The sequence below is a fragment of the Schistocerca gregaria genome, chromosome 3, assembly GCF_023897955.1.
Source record: "Schistocerca gregaria isolate iqSchGreg1 chromosome 3, iqSchGreg1.2, whole genome shotgun sequence".
Taxonomy (NCBI): Eukaryota; Metazoa; Arthropoda; class Insecta; order Orthoptera; family Acrididae; genus Schistocerca; species Schistocerca gregaria.
The window spans coordinates 495,956,931-495,979,888 of NC_064922.1; the positions used below are offsets into that span (position 1 = coordinate 495,956,931).

Here is a 22,958-nt window from a genome sequence, read left to right on the forward strand (position 1 = left end):
GACCGACAAGTACTTGTCAGTGCCGTTCGACCACCGTGTCTACAGTCTTTTCACGACAAACTTCAAACCTGCACACACAAACATGTGACACACAGTACTGAGGATTCTATCATCCCACTCCCACATCTAAAATATCGCGTGTTCGAGATGATAGAAGGCCAAGTGGTTCTCGAATTTATGCAGAAATTCTTGAAACACTATATGTTCATGCTTGGCATACAGTGTTAACCTGTCTGAAAGCTTTAGGTCTAATTTTTTCCACTTGTAATTTCAGTACCTTAATACTATTTCATATTTTTAATAGAAGATTGCTGCATAATTGTGTCAAATATTTTAAATTCTGTATGTTTTTGATAGATGCTGTCTGCTGCGTGCATTGACAAATCTGAACTGCCTGATTTTGATGATGAAACTGGCCTCCTGCCAAAGGAGGAAGATGAAGAAGAAGATATTGAGATAGAAATGGTGGAGGATGAACCACCATTCCTGCAGGGACATGGTCGTATGCTACATGATTTGAGTCCTGTTAGGATTGTGAAAAATCCTGATGGGTCACTTGCACAGGTATAATTAAAGTTTAGTCATAAGAGAATCTTTCTTTCTGTAAAATGTAAGAAAATAAGTTATATTCCTATTGAATATTGTGGCTCAAACACAAATTTTCTGATTTAGTTAATTTGACTAAGGCATACAGACAATATAGATGTTAGCTTGCACATGCAATAATACTTTGCTATTAACTGTTTCATTCTCCATAGGCAGCTATGATGCAGAGTGCGCTTGCAAAAGAAAGAAGGGAACTTAAAATGCTTCAGCGAGAACAAGAAATGGACTCTATACCCACTGGCTTGAACAAGAATTGGATAGATCCCCTTCCAGAAGGTAAGAACTATACATGCACATGTAGGCAAAAACTTTTCCATATATTTAATTTTGTAAAATTAAAATTGAGTTGTAAAAGTGTAGGCATATTGCTTTAAATATTATGTTGTAAGTTCCATACTAAAAGATTACCCTTGAAAAAAGGTGAGTGTTAAAGACCCACATCCACATGTTTTCAGAAAAGTGGTCATGTTTGGAATTGTAGGATCTGTGTACAAAATGGCTACATAATGTGTGTGTTTTAGCTAAAATATATTTTTAAAAAAGACTAAGAATGAAGTTTTTCAGGGAAATGCAGAGTTTTGGAGAAATGATATACAGTTGCCATTTTAATACTATAAATGGAAGTACAACTTTTGATCATTTTATTATGGCTCACTGTTACTTAAATTACAGAAGGCAAAATCCCAGTACTGCCAGTAAAACACATTTAAATGTATCCCAGTACTGCCAGTAAGACACATTTAAATGTGCGTAAGTACTGGCCATCCATTCTACCTCTCTATAATTTTATAATTGTCTCAAGTTAAGTTTTGTTTTGATTCTATGATTTTAGTATGCATCTTACCACCATGTTTATCAGGGAACTGACCAGCTTGAAGAAAAATTTGTAGTCTTAGCAGCTTCCATTTTGACAAGGCCATAATATTAATGATGCCATACCAGATGGCAGAAAATGATTGGTTGGATGTTACAAAATTCTAGAAATTGATACTGTGGTCCTAGTTGGAACAGTTGAGGATCATTTACATCTAAATCTACATAGATACTCTGCAAGCCACCATATGGTGCATGACAGAGGGTACTCTGCACCACTACTAGTCATTTCCTTTCCTGTTCCACTCACAAATAGAGCGAGGGAAAAACAACTGTCTGTGTGCCTCCATAAGAGCCCTAATTTCTCATATCTTATCTTCATGATCTTTATGAGCTGTGTATATTGGTGGCAGTAGAATCATTCACCAGTTAGCTTCAAATGGCGGTTCTCTAAATTTTCTCAGTAGTGTTTCTCGAAAAGAACGTTACCTTCCCTCCAGGGATTCCCGTTTAAGTTCCTGAAACATCTCTGTAACATTTATGTATTGTTCTAACTGGCCAGTAACAAATCTAGCACCCTGCCTCTGAATTGCTTCAATGTCTTCCATCTCCATATTTACCTCAGAACTAAGCAAAGGAACATTGTTATTGCTGTGATTTTGGCTGTTATTTGCAGAAGGGATGGATAAAGACCTATTTTAAATAACACTTGTGTGCTGCAATGTGACTGTCACTACCAAAACTACTTGTCACATCACCCAGAATAACTTTCATCCATCTCCCAATATCTGTAACACATATTTTAAATTATTTGATAACTCTTTAACACTGAGTATGGCACCTTACACCATTTTTTTCACTGTTTGTGTTGTCACATTGTAAATCTATTCTGCGTGCCCTAGACATTAAATGTTCCATGGCTATACCATTGGCAAAGAGTATGTCATCAAGGGCAGAACTTCGTAAGATAGCACTCATATGACTAACTGCAATTATTGACCAGAATTTAATATTGTCATTGTCACCACTAAACTTTGTTGGAATCACGGGTCATAAAATCTTGCTCACTACGAGCAATATCCAGAACCTGATGGTGGTCATGGTTTAGAACACGAACACTTGGGTTGTTTCGGTGCCTCATTATGAGACAAGATCATCCGGGAATTAGGAAGTAGGAATTTGTTTACCCAACACATTATTGGTCTCCCTTTTTACATGCTATTCTGGATTCAAAAAATTTTGAAGCTCACTGAAAAGAAAAATGTCATTTAAATTTGGGTGTACACAGAAGACCATACCTTCCAACATGTTAATGAAAGCAAGACTGTACATTAACCTTGCCTTAGTATTATACATCTTTGACAGATACCTCTTCACATTGAAATAGGACTCCCTAATGTAAAATTGTGTAAATGCTAGTAAAGGCTATTTAAGTAATTTGTCTGCATGAAGACATTTGTCCCATCTGAGGACATGTGTCACATTTGTAAATCAATTGCTATATGCCACGTAATAGATTATATCCACAGAACATCCAAATAACAAACAATGGAAAATCGAGGAAAGAGAGAAGGAAAGTTGCTACTCACCATATAGCAGAGGTGCTGAATAATCGCGTTAGGCACAATAAAAAGATTCAACACAATCATAGCTTTCGGCCATAAGGCCTTTTCTCAGCAGTACACACACACACACACACACACACACACACACACACACACACACACACACACACACACGCGCGCAAGTGCAACTTGCACATACATTTGCAGTCTCAGAGAGCTGAAACTACACTGCAAGCAGAAGCACGAGTGCATAATGGGAGTGGTGACTGGGTGGGGGTAAGGAGGAGGCTGGGGCGGGGAGGGGGAGGGATAGTATGGTGGGAGTGGCAGACAGTGAAGTGTTGCAGTTTAGACGGAGGGTGGGAGAGAAGGTGTGGAGGGGGGAGGGGGTAAGTAGTGGAAAGGAGAGAAAATAAAACACTGGGTGTGGCGGTGAAATAATGGCTATGTATGTGCTGGAATGGGAACAGGGAGGGGGCTGGATGGGTGAGGACAGGAGGGTTGAGGCCAGGAGGGTTACGGGAACATAGGATGTATTTCAGGGAAAGTTCCCACTTGCGCATCTCAGAAAAGCTGGTGTTGGTGGGAAGGATGCATATGGCACAGGTTGTGAAGCAGTCATTGAGATGAGGGGTATCATGTTTGGCAGCGTGTTGAGCTACAGGGTGGTCCACATGTTTTTTGTCCACAGTTTGTTGGTGGCCATTCATGTGGACAGACAGCTTGTTGGTTGTCATGCCTACATAGAATGCAGCTCAGTGGTTGCAGCTTAGCTTGTAAATCACATGACTGGTTTCACAGGTAGCCCTGCCTTTGATGGGATAGGTGATGTTAGTGACCGGACTGGAGTAGGTGGTGGTAGGAGGATGTATGGAACAGGTCTTGAATCTAGGTCTATTACAGAAGTATGAGCCATGAAGTAAGATCTTGGGGGCAAAGGTTGTGTAAGGATGAATGAGTATATTGTGTAGGTTTGGTGGACAGCGGAATACCACTTTAGGAGGGGTGGGAAGGATAGTGGGCAGGACATTTCTCATTTCAGGGCATGACGAGAGGTAATTGAAACCATGGTGGAGAATGTAATTCAGTTGCTCCAGTCCCAGATGGTACTGAGTTACGAGGGGAATGCTCCTCTATGGTGGGACTGTGGGAGAAGGTGGGAGACTGGAAAGATAAGGCACATTTTTTTTTTTTTTTTTTTACTAGGATGGGAGGATAATTATGCCCAGTGAAGGCTTCAGTGAGCCCCTCAGTATATTTTTAGAGGGACTGTTCGTCACTGCAGATGCGACGACCATGGTTGGCTAGGCTGTACGGAAGGGACTTCTTGGTATGAAACGCTTGGGAGCTGTCAAAGTGGAGGTATTGCTGGTGGTTAGTAGATTTGATATGGACAGAGATACTGATGTAGCATAAATGAAGCAGGCAAAAAGGAATACAAACATCTCAAAAATGAGATCAACAGGAAGTGCAAAATGGCTAAGCAGGGATGGCTAGAGGACAAATGTAAGGATGTAGAGGCTTATCTCACTAGGGGTAAGATAGATACTGCCTACAGGAAAATTAAAGAGACCTTTGGAGATAAGAGAACCACTTGTATGAACATCAAGAGCTCAGATGGAAACCCAGTTCTAAGCAAAGAAGGGAAAGCAGAAAGGTGGAAGGAGTATATAGAGGGTCTATACAAGGACGATGTACTTGAGGACAATATTATGGAAATGGAAGAGGATGTAGATGAAGATGAAATGGGAGATACGATACTACGTGAAGAGTTTGACAGAGCACTGAAAGACCTGAGTCGAAACAAGGCCCCCGGAGTAGACAACATTCCATTGGAACTACTGACGGCCTTGGGAGAGCCATCTTGCTACCATCTGGTGAGCAACATGTATGAAATAGGCGAAATACCCTCAGACTTCAAGAAGAATATAATAATTCCAATCCCAAAGACAGCAGGTGTTGACAGATGTGAAAATTACCCAACAATCAGTTTAATGAGCCACAGGTGCAAAATACTAACACAAATTCTTTACAGACGAATGGAAAAACTAGTAGAAGCCGACCTCGGGGAAGATCAGTTTGGATTCCGTAGAAATACTGGAACACATGAGGCAATACTGACCTTACGACTTATCTTAGAAGAAAGATTAAGGAAAGGCAAACCTACGTTTCTAGCATTTGTAGATTTAGAGAAAGCTTTTGACAATGTTGACTGGAATACTCTCTTTCAAATTCTAAAGGTGGCAGGGGTAAAATACAGGGAGCGAAAGGCTATTTACAATTTGTACAGAAACCAGATGGCAGTTATAAGAGTCGACGGGCATGAAAGGGAAGCAGTGGTTGGGAAGGGAGTAAGACAGGGTTGTAGCCTCTCCCCGATGTTATTCAATCTGTATATTGAGCAAGCAATAAAGAAAACAAAAGAAAAATTTGGAGTAGGTATTAAAATCCATGGAGAAGAAATAAAAACTTTGAGATTCGCCGATGACATTGTCATTCTGTCAGAGACAGCAAGGGACTTGGAAGAGCAGTTGAATGGAATGGACAATGTCTTGAGAGGAGTATATAAGATGAACATCAACAAAAGCAAAACGAGGATAATGGAATGTAGTCGAATTAAGTCGGGCGATGCTGAGGGAATTAGATTAGGAAATGAGACACTTAAACTAGTAAAGGAGTTTTGCTATTTGGGGAGCAAAATCACTGATGATGGTCGAAGTAGAGAGGATATAAAATGTAGACTGGCAATGGCAAGGAAAGCGTTTCTGAAGAAGAGAAATTTGTTAACATTGAATATAGATTGTAAGTGTCAGGAAGTCTTTTTTGAAAGTATTTGTATGGAGTGTAGCCGTGTATGGAAGTGAAACATGGACAATAAATAGTTTGGACAAGAAGAGAATAGAAGCTTTCGAAATGTGGTGCTACAGAAGAATGCTGAAGATTAGATGGGTAGATCACATAACTAATGAGGAAGTATTGAATAGGATTGGGGAGAAGAGAAGTTTGTGGCACAACTTGACCAGAAGAAGGGATTGGTTGGTAGGACATGTTCTGAGGCATCAAGGGTTCACCAATTTAATATTGGAGGGCAGCATGGAGGGTAAAAATCGTAGAGGGAGACCAAGAGAGGAATACACTGAGCAGATTCAGAAGGATGTAGGTTGCAGTAGGTACTAGGAGATGAAGCAACTTGCACAGGATAGAGTAGCATGGAGAGCTGCATCAAACTAGTCTCAGGACTGAAGACCACAACAACAACAACAACAACAACAACTGATGTAGCCATCTCTGAGGTGGAGGTCAACATCTAGGAAGGTGGCTTGTTGGGTTGAGTAGGACCAGGTGAAGCAAATGGGGGAGAAGTTGTTGAGGTTCTGGAGGAATGTGAATAAGGTATCCTCACCATCAATCCAGATAGCAAAGATGTCATCAATGAATCTGAACCAGGTGAGGGGTTTAAGATTCTGGATTTTTAAGAAGGATTCCACTAGGTGGCCCAGTAATAGGTTGGCATAGGATGGTGCCATTCGTGTTCCCATAGCTGTACCACGGATTTGTTTGTAGGTAATGCCTTCAAAGGAGAAGTAACTGTGGGTGAGGATGTAGTTGGTCATGGAGACTAGGAAAGAGGTTGTTGGTTTGGAATCCATAGGGCATCTGGAAAAGTACTGTTCAATGGCAGTAAGGCCATGGGCATTAGGAATGTTAGTGTTCAAGCAGGTGGCATAAAAGTGACGAGCAGGGCACCGTGTGGTAAAGGGAAAGGAGCTGTGGAGAGTCGGTCGAGGAAATCGTTGGTATGTTTTATATAGGAGGATAGGTTCCGGGTAATAGGTTTAAGGTGTTGGTCTACGAGAGCAGAGATTCTCTCAGTGGGGGCACAGTAACTGGCCACAATGGGGCGTCCTGGGTGGTTGGGTTTATGGACGTTAGGAAGCATGTAGAAGGTGGGTGTGTGGGGAGTGGTAGGGGTAAGTAGAGAGATGGACTGTGGGAAGAGGTTCTGAGATGGATTTGAGTGGTGGCTGGAGATCCTGGTGGATTGCTGGAATGGGATCACTGTGGCATGGTTTGTAGGTGGAAGTATCTGACAGCTGACGGAGTCCTTCTGCCACGTAATCCTTGAGGTTCAAAACTACAGCTGTGCCACCTTATCTTTCCGTTCTCCCACCCCCTCTCTAAGTCCCACAGTTTGGCCACAGAGGAGCATTCCCCTCGTAACTCAGTACCATCTGGGACAGGAGCAACTGAATTACATTCTCCACCATGGTTTCGATTACCTTATGTCATGCCCTGAAATGAGAAATGTCCTGCCCACTATCCTTTCCACTCCTCCTACAGTGGTATTCCGCCATCCACCGAACCTACACAATATACTTTTCCATCCTTACATAACCCTTGCCCCAAATCCCTTACCTCATGGCTCATACCTCTGTGACAGACCTAGATGCAAGACCTGTCCCATACATCCTCCTACCACCACCTACTCCAGTCCGATCACCAACATCACCTATCCCATCAAAGGCTGAGCTACCTGTAAAACCAATCATGTGATTTACAAGCTAAGCTGCAACCAATGCGCTGCATACTATGTAGGCATGACAACCAATAAGCTGTCTGTCCACATGAATGGCCACCGACAAACTGTGGCCAAAAAAACAAGTGGACCACCCTGTAGCTCAATCCACTGTCAAACATGATACCCCTCACAGCCTGTGCTATATGGATATGGATCCTTCCCACCAACACCTGCTTTTCTGAATTGCACAGGTGGGAACTTTCCCTGCAATATGTCCAATGTTCCCGTAACCCTCCTGGCCTCAACCTTTGTTAGTCACTGTCCTCACCCATCCATCTCCCTCCCTGTCCCCATTCCAGCACTGCACAGCTGTCATTTCACCGTCACACCCAGTCTTTTAAATTGCTTTTTATTTTTAGTTTTATTTATATTTTTCTCCATTCCACTACTTACGCCCTCCTCGCTCTGTACATTCTCTCCCATCCTCCGTCTAAACTGCATCACATCACTGTCCATCACTCCCACCATACTATCCCTCCTCCTCCCTGCCCCAGCCTCCTCCTTACCCCCACCCAGTCGCCACTCCCATCATGCACTGGTGCTGCTGCTGCTCGCAGTGTAGTTTCAGCTCTCTGAGACTGCAGATGTGTGTTGAAGTTGCGCATGCGTGAGTGAGTGAGTGAGTGAGTGTGTGTGTGTGTGTGTGTGTGTGTGTGTGTGTGTACTGCTGACAAAGGCCTTATGGCTGAAATCTTTGATTGTGTGAATCTTTTTATTGTGCCTATCACAACTCAGCATCTCTGCTATAAGGTGAGTAGCAACTTTCCTTCTCTCCTATTGGAACATCCAAATAAGAAATTATCTAGCTAACTATATCCAAATATCTAGCTGCTGTGTATAGTATTATCATAAATATCTGCTGCCACTTCATGTCAACCTGACTTGTGTGCATCACTTTACTGTGTCATTTTATGTTCTTTCTTATTTTGCTCTGTTGACTGTTAATGTATCTGCAATTGATGAATCTCCTTTGCGTTTTGTTCTCTCAGTTTCATATTATTTATCTCTATCACCATCAGTTTCCAATTCTGTTGTCCCTCTCACCCCTCTATACTTATCAATTTGGTTCATTACGCATGCATTCTTTTCTTGTCCCATATCAATTATATTATCTCTCTCTCTCTCTCTCTCTCTCTCTCTCTCTCTCTCTCTCTCTCTCTCTCTCTCTTCTCTCTGTAAACTATCCATGATCAATATTCTCAGAAAGACCAGTTAATTCCCACCAATCACTTTTCACTTTGGCTTTCTTTTGTCAGTCCTCTGCATCTCTCATCTGTTTTGTTCTTTCCATTCTGATCTCATACTCTTCACCTATTGAAAATAATCTTAATATAGCTGAAAGTGACCTTTGATGTATGGTCATGGAATAAAATGTGAAAAAATGTGCTATCACATTTTGATCTGATGATTACTTAATTTGAAAATGTTACATTCTGTTTCTCAATTGTTTTCTGTTCACTTTTCCAACTTTATAGTGAGTTGACTTGAGTAAAAGATGATTTCTTTTGCCAAACCAGAAAGGTAGGTTCTATTTTTGCAGTTGTATTCATTCTGTTCGTATAACTTTCCTTTGTAGTAATGAAGAAAAACTTCTCAACCATAAATATGGTATGCCTTGCAAACATCTGTTTATATGTAGCGAAATTATCATAACACTGTTTTGTACATATTTTTGTGTTGAATTTTTTATTTACTGTGACTTACTTTCTTTTTTTTATTGTAAGAAAGGTCGTATATTTGTAACATGTGATTTACGGTCACCTGTTTTAGGATACTATCCGAATGTGGATCTTACAGATATTCCATAAATTTAAGGAGCACAATTTAACCTTAGAGTTCACCCATCAACATATAGCTCCATTTGTATGCAATATTCTATGAGATTAATTTTACTGGCCATCAGTTTCAGTTTGTAATTGTTTATTTGTTGTTGTTGTTTTGCATTACTTTAGCGATCATATTGTCTTATTATACTGTGTCACATAAACTATTTTACCACATGTTACATTCATAAAATGCTATTTTCCAATAGCTGTAATTGGGTGTGCAATGCTATATTTAATTAATTTCTGTACACGTTGTCCGTGTTTTAAAATACAATAATATGAAATGTGATAACTTGGGTAATAATTGAGATTTATATTAACTGTATGTTTCTACGAGTATGGTAACTCAGCATGTTTTTGTACACACCTAACACACCTCAATATGCACCCCATTAATGGCGCAACAGACATAATCTGTATTCCACTTCTCTCCAAGTGTTTGGCAGCTTTGCATGCATAACATTTGCAAAAGCTGCACAAATGCGATGGTGCATATCTTGCAGATTACAAATTTGTATATGCTACACTTTATTCTTGATGAACCCACACAGAAAAAAATCAAGTGGTGTAATGTCGGGGCTTTTAGAAGGGTAACCACTGATCTGCCAAATCATGAACCAAGGAATCCCTCACAGAGTTGGCATAATGATATGTTGTGCTGTCATCACAACATGATGTTTTTTCAGTGTGACAAACTTTGGCTTCACAAGAGAAAGCACACAGAATACCTATTGTGAAGTCCACTTGGCTCATGACAAGCATTTACGTGAACAAAGCAGTTAAGTGTATCTGCATGTTGTACCAACTGCCGCAAGCAAACACAGAAAATGTTTGGAGTTACCATACTTGTAGAAGCAAACCGCTAATAAATATCTCAGTTACATTTCTACTTGTTACATTTTATATTATTATATGTTTAACACGACATCCTGCATTTCTCATCTTATTTGATGAATATAATGTTATTGAAATCAAACAATGGAAAATCCAGGGTGAAATAACCACCATGTTATGAAAAGGATAGATTGCTGCTCACCATGTAGCAGGGATGAGGAGTCACATATAGGCTCAACAAAAAGACTGTCAAAGTCTTCTTGTTTTGCCTACCCTTTTCATATCAATGTTATTGAAAAGCAGTTTATATCTTAAATTTTTTGTCTGATATTAATGTCCTTTTTTCTCTTTTTCATTGATTAGCTGATGGCAGGAGTTTAGCAGCAAATATGCGTGGAATTGGTTTAACTAACCAAGATCTGCCTGAATGGAAAAAGCATGTCATTGGTGGGAAGAAAAGCTCTTTTGGCAGAAAAACTGATATGACACTTCTTGAACAGAGGCAGAGTTTACCTATATACAAACTGAAGGATGAACTTACAAAGGTATTGAGATATTCTTGAAGAGAACAGTACAGAACATTTGTTAAAGCTTTATTTATACTATCCACTAGCTGAGAACCCAGCATTGCCCAGGTATTTATTTGTAGCTGTGCCCAAGACTTCGTATGAGTGGAATTTATTTTTGACTTATAAAGCTTCTTTGTGTACAATATTTAAAGTAGTGTGATTTGAGGTATGAACAGTGAGCTTGTCTGCTTCACAAACTTGGGAGAAACACACAGAGTTGACCATGCAAAAAGTGACTGTCACTAAGGTGCATGCTGCCTTTCAGCATGCAGCATCTATAATTGTGCTTTTTTTTTGCTAGTCGCATAACATAAGCTCCCCGGGAATTGTACACAAGTAAATGGTAAATTGTTACGAATAACTGAAATATGAGGCATAAAAACTTCTTCACCTGGACCACTTCGTATAATAAATTTCAGCCTTTGTGAATGAAGGTTTCTGAGGAGCAAGATAATGCATGACACTCTTGATCAGAGTTACTTCATGCCTCACTCTCAGAAGGAATTTCCAAAACAGCGAATTAAAGCTTGATGTTCTCAAGTCGCAACAAGTCTCGCCTCACAACCTGCTTTGGATTCATGAGACCACATAGTCTCAGTTGTTTAGTTGCTCTGGTGTATTCAGAAGGACTCTGCTGTTTTGTAGGCTTTTTTATTCATAAACAAAATTAAATCAAAATGTTATTTGGAGGCATTCAAATCAAAGAGCAAACTTAATTAATTCTTTTTTTCCCAGCGAAGAATATGAATGAAACATATCAAAAGAAGCAAAGTTTTTAATACACAAAGTGCAACAAGTAAATCTGTTTACCCTGGCTAACTACATTTGCTGTTAGTTTATATTGATAAAGATAATATTGCAGCCCTTAATTCTCTCACCAATGTAATCTTCTGAAAATATATCTGTTACTGAGTTGAAAAGAAACTGACAGTGCCACCCATTGGTTCTTTGGTGTAATATGTCGTGATGATTAAACATGCAGACTACTAAACTAGAAGGCAATTTTAGACAAAACTTTAAATTATGATACCTTTCTTTTCTGTGTTCTGATTTTGAATCAATAAAGCCTATATGTTGCCCCAAGCTACACTTAAGTTATCTGTGAAAACCTCTTGGAGATTTGTCCAGTAGTTTTCAAGGTATAGTGTAAGTGGATACATAAAAAAAATCTACTCACCAGGCACTGGCAGGAGAACAAATATAAAAGATATTAAAGTTTGCAAACTTTCGGAGTCAGTGGCTTCTTCGTCTGGCAGAAGGTCTCAAAGAGGAAGGAAGAGGGGTGAAGGGAAAGGACTGGTGAAGTTTAGGAAAGGGGATACAGTTCAGAAAAGTCACGCAGAACCCTGGGTCAGGGGGAAATCCTGCCCAGTACATCTCCCCTGACCCAGGGTTTGTGTGTCTTTTCCAAACTCTACCCCTTTTCATATACCTCACCAGTCCTTTTTCTTTACCCCTCTTTTTTCGACTTCAACCCTACTGTCAGAAGAAGGAGCCACTAGCTCTGAAAGCTTACAAACTGCAACATTCACCATGTTGAAAGAGACAGATTTCTACTTAACATAAAGAAGACACATTAAGTTTCAGACAGACTCAATTAAAGGAACTTACATACAGCTTTCAGCTACAGCCTTCGCAAAGGTAAACACACACCATTCATACACACAAGCAAAGCACACCTCATGCACACGACCGCCAACTCCAGCATCTCAGGCCAGAATGAAACTATCACCTGGGATGCAAGCAGCTATCTGGAGGGTGTTCGGAAGGGGAAGGGATAGTAGTGTATGAGTGGGGAGAGAGGCAAATGCTGCCTGGTGGAGTGTGCAGGGACTAGAATGCCAACAAGTGCAGCATCAAGAGGTTGTGGACAGGTAGGTGGGGAAAGAAGGAGCGAAAAAGGAGAGAAGTGGGGAAAGGTAGGTGGGTGCATTGGCAGAGAGTGCCAAATAAGCAGGGTGGGAAACAAGAATGGGGAGGAGATGGTAGGACATAAGGGGTGGAAACTGTTGGGTGGAGGGTGGATATAGTATGGTACCAAAGGCTGAGTCTGGGATAAGTAAAGGAGCGGAGAATGTGTTGTAAGGATACCTTATTTACTCGAATCTAAGCTGCACTTTTTTGTAATCCAAAAAACTGCCTGCGGCTTAGAATCGAGTGCAAAGCAAGCGGAAGTTCTGAAAAAAGTTGGTGGGTGCCGCCACAACTTACTCCTACCATCAGATATATGTAGTGCTACACAGGCATGCTTTGTAGGCACAAAGATAAATCCTGGTGCCAAAACCTCTGTGTGAGAGGGGGGGGGGGGGGGGGGGGAAGGTGGAAGACGAGCTTTTTTTCTCTGCCCCGAGTTTGGGCCAATGCATTTTCATACATTATCAAACGAAGTAAATATAAATTCCATATAGTTCATCTTCGAATCTAGTAGCATTTCAATGTACTACGAAAATCCGACTGGCAAGACTGTTGGGATGTTTGTCAATATGGCCAACTCTATGTTCTGAATTTTTTCCCTATCTGTGAGAAGAGATGGTTGCTAATAGGAACTTTTATAAATTGTGAATTACATGCAGTATTCTCGCCACCATAAGAATAATACGAATATAAGCATTTTGCCATGTATTGTTTCATGTTTGCTACTATCTCATTTAAATCCTGTCTGCCTAATAAACTACGAAACTAGAGTGAGACAATAGCAAACACAGAAGAATATACATATCATGTCATGTTTATATTTGTATTACTCTTATGCTGAATACTGATACAGTCAGAAATGAAGCCCGGCAACTGACTAGATTTTTAAATCTAAGGTGACTCTAATTTCTGTGCAGAATGTTATGTACTAAAGAGTTGCCTGCAAAGATTTCCAAACGGAGAAAATTTTTCGCTAAACTCTCGTTCAGAACATCTTCAATCATATGCAGTCTATTATTTGATTCTTGTTGATCATTACCAAAGAAAGCAGCAGTGTAAGTAACAACAAATGGCTGTTTCTTGCCATTGTTTCACAAATGAGATGATTCCTCTCTTCTTTTTTTTTTTTATTGTAAGCGGCGATAGCGCGCACAAATACAAGCCATGCCGCAAGCGGCAACAGGCCGTAAACACGCTTTATCAGAATGCGACAAACAATGCATGACACAGTACAGTAATGCATTTTCAGCTTAGAGCGATGTAAACACCTATAACAAAGAAAACAGTGCTTATCAGATCAAAGAAAAATAAGCAATCAATTCAAACCAGATGAAGCACGTGGAAAAGGAAGGGTACCCGTATAAATACGGACGGAGCGCCTGACGCATAGCAATGGCTACCTGGTAACGCTTAACTGCTAAGCTTACGACTCGAACCAAACTGCTGTAGTTGTATCGTCATTCACTCGACCTAAATTGTGTCTCATATTACAATGGACCAACTTTGTTTCGATTTGGAGATGCGGCCTATAACTTTTCTCTCCCCTTGAATTTCGAGTCTCAAATTTCAGGTGCGGCTTAAGATTCGGGAAAATTCTTTTTCCTTGATTTCGAGTCTCATTTTTCAGGTGTGGCTTAGATTCGAGTAAATACGCTAACTCGCATCTGCGCAGTTTATGAAAGCTGTAGGGGGAGGGAAGGATACAGGTGGCTCGGGTAGTGAAGTAGCCATTGAAATTGAGTATGTTATGCCACAGGGTGGTCTACTTTGCTCGTGGCCACAATTTGCTGGTGGCCGTTCATTCTGATGAACAGCTGGGTGGTAGTCATACCAATATAGAAAGCTACTCACCACATAGCAGAGATGCTGAGTCACAGATAGGCACAACAAAAAGACTGTCACAAGTAAAGCTTTTGGCAAGCAAGGCCTTCATCAAAAATAGACGACAGACAGAAACACACATGCATGCAAATGCAACAGGACTGAGTCTCTGACAGCTGAAGCCACACAGTGAGCAGCAGCACCAGTGCATGATGGGAGCGGTGACTGGGTGGGGGTAAGGAGGAGGCTGGGACAGTGGAGAGAGGGTAAGGCAGCTATGTGTAGTGGTGTGGTTAGACGGATGGCAGTGGAGGGGGGGGGGGGGCTTAGTGGGAAAGGAGCAGTAAAAAGACTGGTTGCGATGGTGGTATGACGGCTGTGTACTGCTGGAATGGGAACAGTGAATGAGCTGGATGGGTGAGGACAATGACTGACAAAAGTTGAGGCCACGAGGGTTATGGGAACGTAGGATATATTGCAGGGAAATTTGCCACCTGTGCAATTCAGAAAAGATAGTTTTGATGGGAAGGAGCCATATGGCACAGGCTGTGAAGTAGTCATTGAAATGAAGGATGGCATGTTGGGCAGCATACTCAGCAACAGTGTAGTCCACTTGTTTTTTGGTTACAGTTTGTCGGTGGTCATTCATGCAGACAGATAGCTTGTTGGTTGTCAGCTTCAGTATTATATCATTTCTTGAGTCAGTCTTTATAGCTGTACTGAAAGTGCTGTTTGTTGATGGGAGCCATTTCCAGTGTACTAACCAGACAATTTGGGCAATATTGTATTTGATTTGAGAGCCATTAAAGTTTATATGCAGTTTGGGACTAACCATTTAATTGATTCAGATGGAAACATGAACATTCCATCTTGTTACATTGGGGATTGTTTTCCATTTTCTGTTGTATTCTTCAAGGCTTGCTAGGTCATTTTATAATGCTTGTTCAGTCACTTCTATTGAGTTATGCCTTGTTGTAATTGTTATGCCATCCGCATATGCAAATTTTGTAGAAAATGTTTCCACAATGTCAGCTCTGCATAGGTTGAAGAGCATGGGGCCCAGTATCAAGTCCTTGAGGCAGCCCATTATTCAGAATTTTCTGTGAGCCTTTATTTTGGCCCAGAACTATTTGGATGGATTTGCCACCAAGTTGTTCAGGAGCTTGGCTATTGTTCTACATGAAGAAATTTACATAGCACACTTTCTGTCCAAATGATATCTTAGGAGGCAGTGATGTCTATAAACATAGCTGATATTTTTGTTGTTCCTGGAAACCAGCTGCAGTATATTTTGATAGGCAGAGAACCTGATATGTGCAGTTTTGGTGTTGTCTAAATCCCGCTTGTTCGATTGGAATGCTTCCATTAATAACCTGCATTATTGTGTTAAGTGTCAAGCTCTCCAGTAGTTTGTAACAGATACTTAAGAAGGCTGCAGTTCAGAAGCTCTCAGTTTTGTCTTTTTTTTCCTTTGGCTTTAGGATGGCCATCAGTTTTGCTTTCTGGTGAGCTTTGGAAGATAACTTGATTCCAAAACATCAGAGCAGGAACTGGCTGACCTTTTATTGGCCCTTTTACTGAGGTTAGTAAGGAATTCATTGTAGATTTCATCAAAGCCAGGAGATTTGCTTCTTTCTTTAAACTGTGTTCCGAAAGGATAGGGTGAACACAGTGGGTGATGGTGTGTTTGTTGCATTAGAAGCAGTTTGTTTTGTAGAAAAATTGCAGCCGATAGTTCCTGTTAGTTATTATGGGCAGAGGTCATTCTTGGCAGCCGGAGTAAAATAATAATTGGATCCTTTTACCAACCTCACAGCTCAGATGATGCAGTTAGTAAAAGGTTCAAAGAAAATTTGATTTTAATTTCAAAAACGTATGTGACTCACATAATTACAGTTGGTGTTGACTTTAATTTACCCTCAATGTGTTGGTGAAAATACATGTTTAAATCTGGAGCTACACACAAAAAACCATTCAAAATTGTGCTAAATGCATTCTCTGAAAATTATTTTGTACAGTTAGTTCATGAACCCACACAAACATTAAACAGTTGTGAAAACACACTTGACCTCTTAGCAACGAATAATCCTGAGCTAATGATGAGCATCAAAATGGATACAGTGACTAGTGAACACAGGGTGGTTGTAGCAAGAGTGAATATTGTAATCACCAAATCCTCCAAAAACAAACAGAAAATATACCTATTCAAAAAAGCTGACAAAAATTCACGTGATATCTTCCTGAGGGACAATCTCCTCTCCTTCCCAATTAACAATGTAAATGTAGACCATATCTGGCTTGAATTCTAAGAAATAGAATTGACAGTTATTGACAGATTTATACGAAATAAACTAATAAACGACAGTGCTGATCTCCCATGGTACACAAAATGGGTCAGAATACTGTTGCAGGGGAATAAATAAATAAATGCAAAATCTCAAAAATTGGTGATCTTTTACAGAACCTCAAAATTTAGCATGGACTTCAATGAGAGATGCTTGTAATAGCTTCAACAGTGAAACTTTGTCTTGAAATCTGGCAGAAAAGCCAAAGAGACTCGTATGGAAAGTGTGGTAGCGGCAAGACACAATCAGTGCCTTCTCTGCACAGCAGCAACGGAAATACTATCGACAACAGTGCTGCCAAAGCAGAATTTTTTGACACATCCTTCTGAAATTCTTCCACCAAAGAATACAAAGTATGTATCCCAGAATTCGAATCAAGAACAGCTGCCAACGTGAGTAACTTAGAAGTAGATATGCTTGGAGTAGTGAAGCATCTGAAATCACTTAATAAAAGCAAGTCTTCTGGTCCAGACTGTGTACCAATAAGTTTCCTTTCAAGATATGCCTCTGCAATAGCTCCCTACTGAACAATTGTATACAACCTCTTGCTTGACAAAAGATTTGTACCCAAGGACTGAAAAGTTGCACAAGTCACACCGATATTCAAGAAAGGTAGCAGGACTAATCCACTAAATTGCAGGCCCATATCATTAATGTGAATTATAAGAGTCGAGGGGCATGAAGGGGAAGCAGTGGTTGGGAAGGAAGTGGGACAGGGTTGTAGCTTATCCACGATGTTATTCAATCTATACATTGAGCAACCAGTAAAGGAAACAAAAGAAAAATTTGGAGTAAGAATTAAAATCCATGGAGAAGAAATAAAAGCTTCGAGGTTTGCTAATGCCATTGTAATTCTGTCGGAGTCAGCAAATGACCTGGAAGAGCATCTGAATGGAATGGACAATGTCTTGAAAGGAGGCTATTAGATGAACATCAACAAAAGCAAAACGAGGACAATGGAATGTAGTGTAATTAAATCAGGCGATGCTGAGGGAAGCAGATTAGGAAATGAGACAATTAAAGTAGTAGATGAGTTTTGCTATTTGAGAAGCAAAATAATTGATGATGGTCGAAGTAGGGAGGATATAAAATGTAACTGACAATGGCAAGAAAAGTGTTTCTGAAAAAGAGAAATGTGTTAACATTAAGTACAGATTTAAGTGTCAGGAAGTCTTTCAAGCTTTCGAAATGTGGTGCTACAGAAGAATGCTGAATATTAGATGGGTAGATCATGTAACTAATGAGGAGGTACTGAGTAGAATTGGGGAGAAGAGGAATTCATGACACAACTTGTCTAGAAGAAGGGGTAGGTTGATAGGACATGTTCTGAAGCATCAAGGGATCACCAATTTAGTATTGGAGGGCAGTGTGGAGGGTAAAAATTGTAGAGGGAGACCAAGAGATGAATACACTAAGCAGATTTAGAAGGATGTAGGGTGCAGTAGTTACATGCAAATGAAGAAGCTTGCACAGGATATAGTAGTATGGAGAGCTGCATCAAACCAGTCTCTGGAATGAAGAAAACAACAACACGAAGTGTAGAGTGCTATTGACAAAAGATTTCAGATTGATTTCGTATTTCTAGATTTCCAGAATGCCTTTGATACTGTGCCACACGAGCAACATGTAGTGAAATTGCATGCTTATGGAATATCATCTCAGTTATGTGACTGAATTCATGATTTCCTGTCAAATAGGTCACAGTTCATAGTAATTGACAGGAAAGTCATCAAGCAAAACAGAAGTGATTTCTGGTGTTCCTCAGAGTAGTGTTAAAGGCCATCTGCTGTTCATAATCTATATAAATTATTTAGGAGATGATCTGAGCAGCCATCTTAGATGGTTTGCAGATGATGCTATCATTTATTGTCTATTAAAGTTATCAGAAGATTTAAACAAATTGCAAAACAATTTAGAAAAGATATCTCTGCAGAAACTGGCAGTTGATCCTAAATAATAAAAAGTGAGAGGTCATCCATATGAGTGCTAAAAGGAATCTGTTAAACTGCATTATGTAGTAAATCAGTCAAATCTAAAGGCTATAAATTCAACTAAATATCTAGGACTTACAGTTATGAACAACTTAAATTGGAAAGAACACACTGAAAATGTTGTGGGGAAGGCAAACCAAAGACTGTGTTTTATTGGCAGAACACTTAGAAAATGTAACAGATCCATTAAAGAGACGGCCTACACTATGCATGTCCATCCTCTTTTGGAGTACTGCTGTGTAGTATGGGATCCTTACCAGATAGGATTAATGGAGTACATCGAGAAAGTAAAAAGAAGAGCAGCAAGTTTTGTATTAACACTAAATAGCAGAGAATGTGTCCCTGACATTATACCAGATTTGGGGTGGACATAATTAAAACAGATGTTTTTCATTGCACCAGAATCTTCTCACAAAATTCCAATTGCCAGCTTCCTCCTCCAAATGAAAAAATATTTAGTTGACACCAACCTAAACAGGGAGATTGGATCATCTAATAAAATAAGGGTAATCAGAGCTCGCACAGAAAGATATAGGTGTTCATTTTTTTCCGTGCACTGTTTGAGATTGGAGTAAAGAGAATTATTGTGAAGATGGTTTGATAAAACCTCTGTCAGGCACTTAAGCTGTGGTTTGCGGCATATCCACGTAAATGTAGATGTGGAGTGTTACAGATGTTGCATTGTGTTTTCTTGCAATTTTTTAAGTGTTTAAGTACTTGTTTAGTATCCCTTGTAGGAACTTAGTCCTTTGGAACTTTTTCTAGTGATGTTATAAGGGTTGATACTTGATTTGCAATCACTCCTTGTTTTACACGAGATATTTGTTAACTGCTTCTTTAATAGGCTCCATGTATTTCTGCTGGAGTTCTTGAAGTCTGTGTTCTCAGACAATTCAGCTCATTTTATCTTTGTGCATCATTCTAACATGTAGAATGGGTCATCTGCAACTTCAGAATTTCCACTGTCCAGCTCGTACAAATTGTTTGATGTTACTTTTCTCAGGGGATGGGGTATCCATCCAAGGTATTTATCATGATCAGATGTAAAATTAGTCCAGCAAGGCTTCTTGAAGTTCTGTCAGGGCCTAGGAAAGGATATTATTATTGGAATTCAGATTCTCATTTCCAGCACTATAATGGCATGACCTTAACATTCTAGGCTTCAATAATAAAACTTAAAGACTGGGACAGCTTGAAGCTTGATGACCCTTCAAAGTTCATTTCTTGATCAGCTATTGTTGACTTACATAAAGGGTCACTACATTTTCTAAATGATTTTTTTGGAAGGTGCAATTAACTTCTTTATTTTAATGTTTCGGAATCACTACAAACATGTCAAACATCAAAATCATGCTTCCACAGAATCTGTAAGCTTTCATAAAAAACTAAAATTTATTAGTACATCATTCTAGCCAGATGCCAAAAACATGCTCAGTATGTTGTTTGTCATAATTTTGTAAACAGGGCACTGCACTTGTCTCAGATTCATGTCAGTGCAGCTAAATACATCATGTGACATTTATGACACAGAATGCGGTACATACATCAATAAATGTTTACAATAAATGTTTAATTCCATTCCTAATTGAATGTTCAGAGAACTGAGAAATTTAAGAGATGATCTACAACTTTTGAATTCTAAGTGAAAAGAGTGGAAAGGCTGCCTTGTGGCACACCCTATTTACTGCCCTCTAGAGATCTCATGGACTGCTCTCCCCTCTTTGTCCTTCTTTGTACGTATAGGATTTATTTGAAGTTAAGTACCCAGACATCAGTTTTCAAAACAGGACACACTTCTCAAAAACACTCAAAAAATCCATGCACTGTAGCACACACAGTATAAAGCAGTGCTAGTATTTTAACAGAATAGTTTTTAACTAAATTTGTAGTGTTATAGCCTTCAAATTGTGAAGTTGTATGTTTAATTCTCACTATAAGAATCATTTTTCTTTTATTTGCATTCTATATTTTTCAAATTAAAATAATGGGTTGCTGTTGTCATGTCCTAGTTCATGAACCACGGGTAACGTATGAGTGGCCAAGTAAGTGGTCCCAACAGTAGGAATACCAGTTACTTTGGAATAAGGCTGGGCATCCCGTACATATTCTGAGTCGTGGTCACCTTTTTGCTCATATGCCAAAGACTACCAAATCCACCGGTTAGTCCCTCAACCATTAGGGGTAAAACTCAATGGGACTCGGGGCAAGTAAGACTAGTAACCTGCTTCCCTGGTACTTTAAATATGATGCTGGCAACAATCAGAGCAAAATGCCTGGGACCTTTGTAGGTGACGGAGTCCCACCTCTAACTGACAAACCAGGGACTCCTAAGATACGACTTGGCAAACAAATGGCAATGAGATGGGGAGCTATTAATATCAATGGGGGCTACTCTGGGAAGAAGGTAGAGCTGGCAGAGGCTGCAAGTAAGATGAGGCTGGACATTTTAGCTGTTAGTGACATTCGGGTAAGGGGTGAGAAAGAAGAGAAAGTGGGAGAATACAAGGTCTACCTGTCAGGAGTCAAAGCAGGAATAGCACAATGGGGTGTAGGGCTTTACATCAGGAAAGAAATGGAACCCAGCGTAGTTGCAATAAGGTATCTAAACGAATGACTGATGTGGATAGATTTGACAGTGTCTAGCAAGAAAATTAGGATTGTGTCAGTATATTCCCATTGTGAAGGGACAGATCAAGATAAGATGGATAGTTTTTATGGTGCACTCAGTGATGTAGTTGTTAGAGTAAAGGACAAAGACAGTGTTCTGCTCAGGGGTGAATTTAATGCTAGGATTGGAAATCGAACAGAAGAGTATGAAAAGGTTATGGGTAAATTTGGAGAGGATATGGAGGCCAATAGGAACGGGAAACTACTCTTGGATTTCTGTGCCAGTATGGGCTTAGTAATCACACACTCCTTTTTTTAAACATAAGAACATTCACCGGTATACTTGGGAAGGCAGGGGAACCAGATCTGTCATTGACTATATAACAACAGATCAGGAATTCAGGAAGGCTGTGAGGGACACACGTGTATTCAGGGGATTCTTTGATGACACTGATCATTATTTTATCTGCAGTGAAATTGGTATTGTGATGCCGAAAGTGCAGGAGGTCAGGTCCATATGTAGGAGGATAAGAGTGGAGAAACTTCAGGATAAGGAAATCAGGCACAAGTACATAACAGTGATCTCAGAAAGGTACCAGTTAGTTGAATGTAGTCAATTACCGCCATTGGAAAAATAATGGACAAGGTAAAGGGACACAGTACTAGAAGTGGCTAAAGAATGTCTTGGAACAGTAGTGTGTAAAGGTAGGATGAAGCAAAAAGCTTGGTGGAATGACACAGTCAAGGCAGCCTGTAAAAGGAAAAAGAAGGCGTATCAAAAATGGCTACATACTAGAACTCAGGTAGACAGAGAAAGTTATGTTGAAGAAAGAAACAAAGCCTAACAGATAATTGCAGCATCTAAGAAGAAATCTTGGGAAGACTTTGGAAACAGGTTGGAGACTATGGGTCAAGCTGCTGGAAAACCATTCTGGAGTGTAATTAGCAGTCTTCGAAAGGGAGGTAAGAAGGAAATGACAAGTATTTTGGACAGGTCAGGAAAACTGCTGGTGAATCCTGTGGATGCCTTGGGCAGATGGAGGGAATATTTTGAAGAGTTGCTCAATGTAGGTGAAAATACGATCAGTAATGTTTCAGATTTCGAAGTAGAATGGGATAGGAATGATGATGGAAATAGGATCACATTTGAGGAAGTGGAGAAAATGGTCAATAGATCGCAGTGCAATAAAGCAGCTGGAGTGGATGAAATTAAGTCAGAACTCATCAAATACAGTGGAATGTCAGGTCTTAAATGACTACACAGGATAATTGAAATGGCCTGGGAGTTGGGACAGGTTCCATCAGACTGGACAAAAGCAGTAATCACACCAATCTTTAAACATGGAAACAGAAAAGGTTGTAACAACTACAGAGGTATCTCTTTAATCAGCGTTGTGGGTAAAATCTTCTCAGGTATTGTTGAAAGGAAAGTGCGAGTATTAGTTGAGGATCAATTGGATGAAAATCAATGTGGGTTTAGGCCTCTTA

The 22,958-nt window shown here is 39.9% G+C and overlaps 1 protein-coding gene across 1 annotated transcript in view; it reads left to right on the forward strand.

Annotated features, from left to right (window-relative positions):
• LOC126353756 (ATP-dependent RNA helicase DHX8) overlaps positions 1-22,958 on the forward strand; it is a 145,474-nt gene that overhangs the window by 49,098 nt on the left and 73,418 nt on the right. The window contains exons 8-10 of the mRNA XM_050002811.1: positions 358-564; positions 759-882; positions 10,587-10,768. Coding sequence (XP_049858768.1) covers positions 358-564; positions 759-882; positions 10,587-10,768 — 513 coding nt within the window. The remainder of the gene's footprint in view (positions 1-357; positions 565-758; positions 883-10,586; positions 10,769-22,958) is intronic.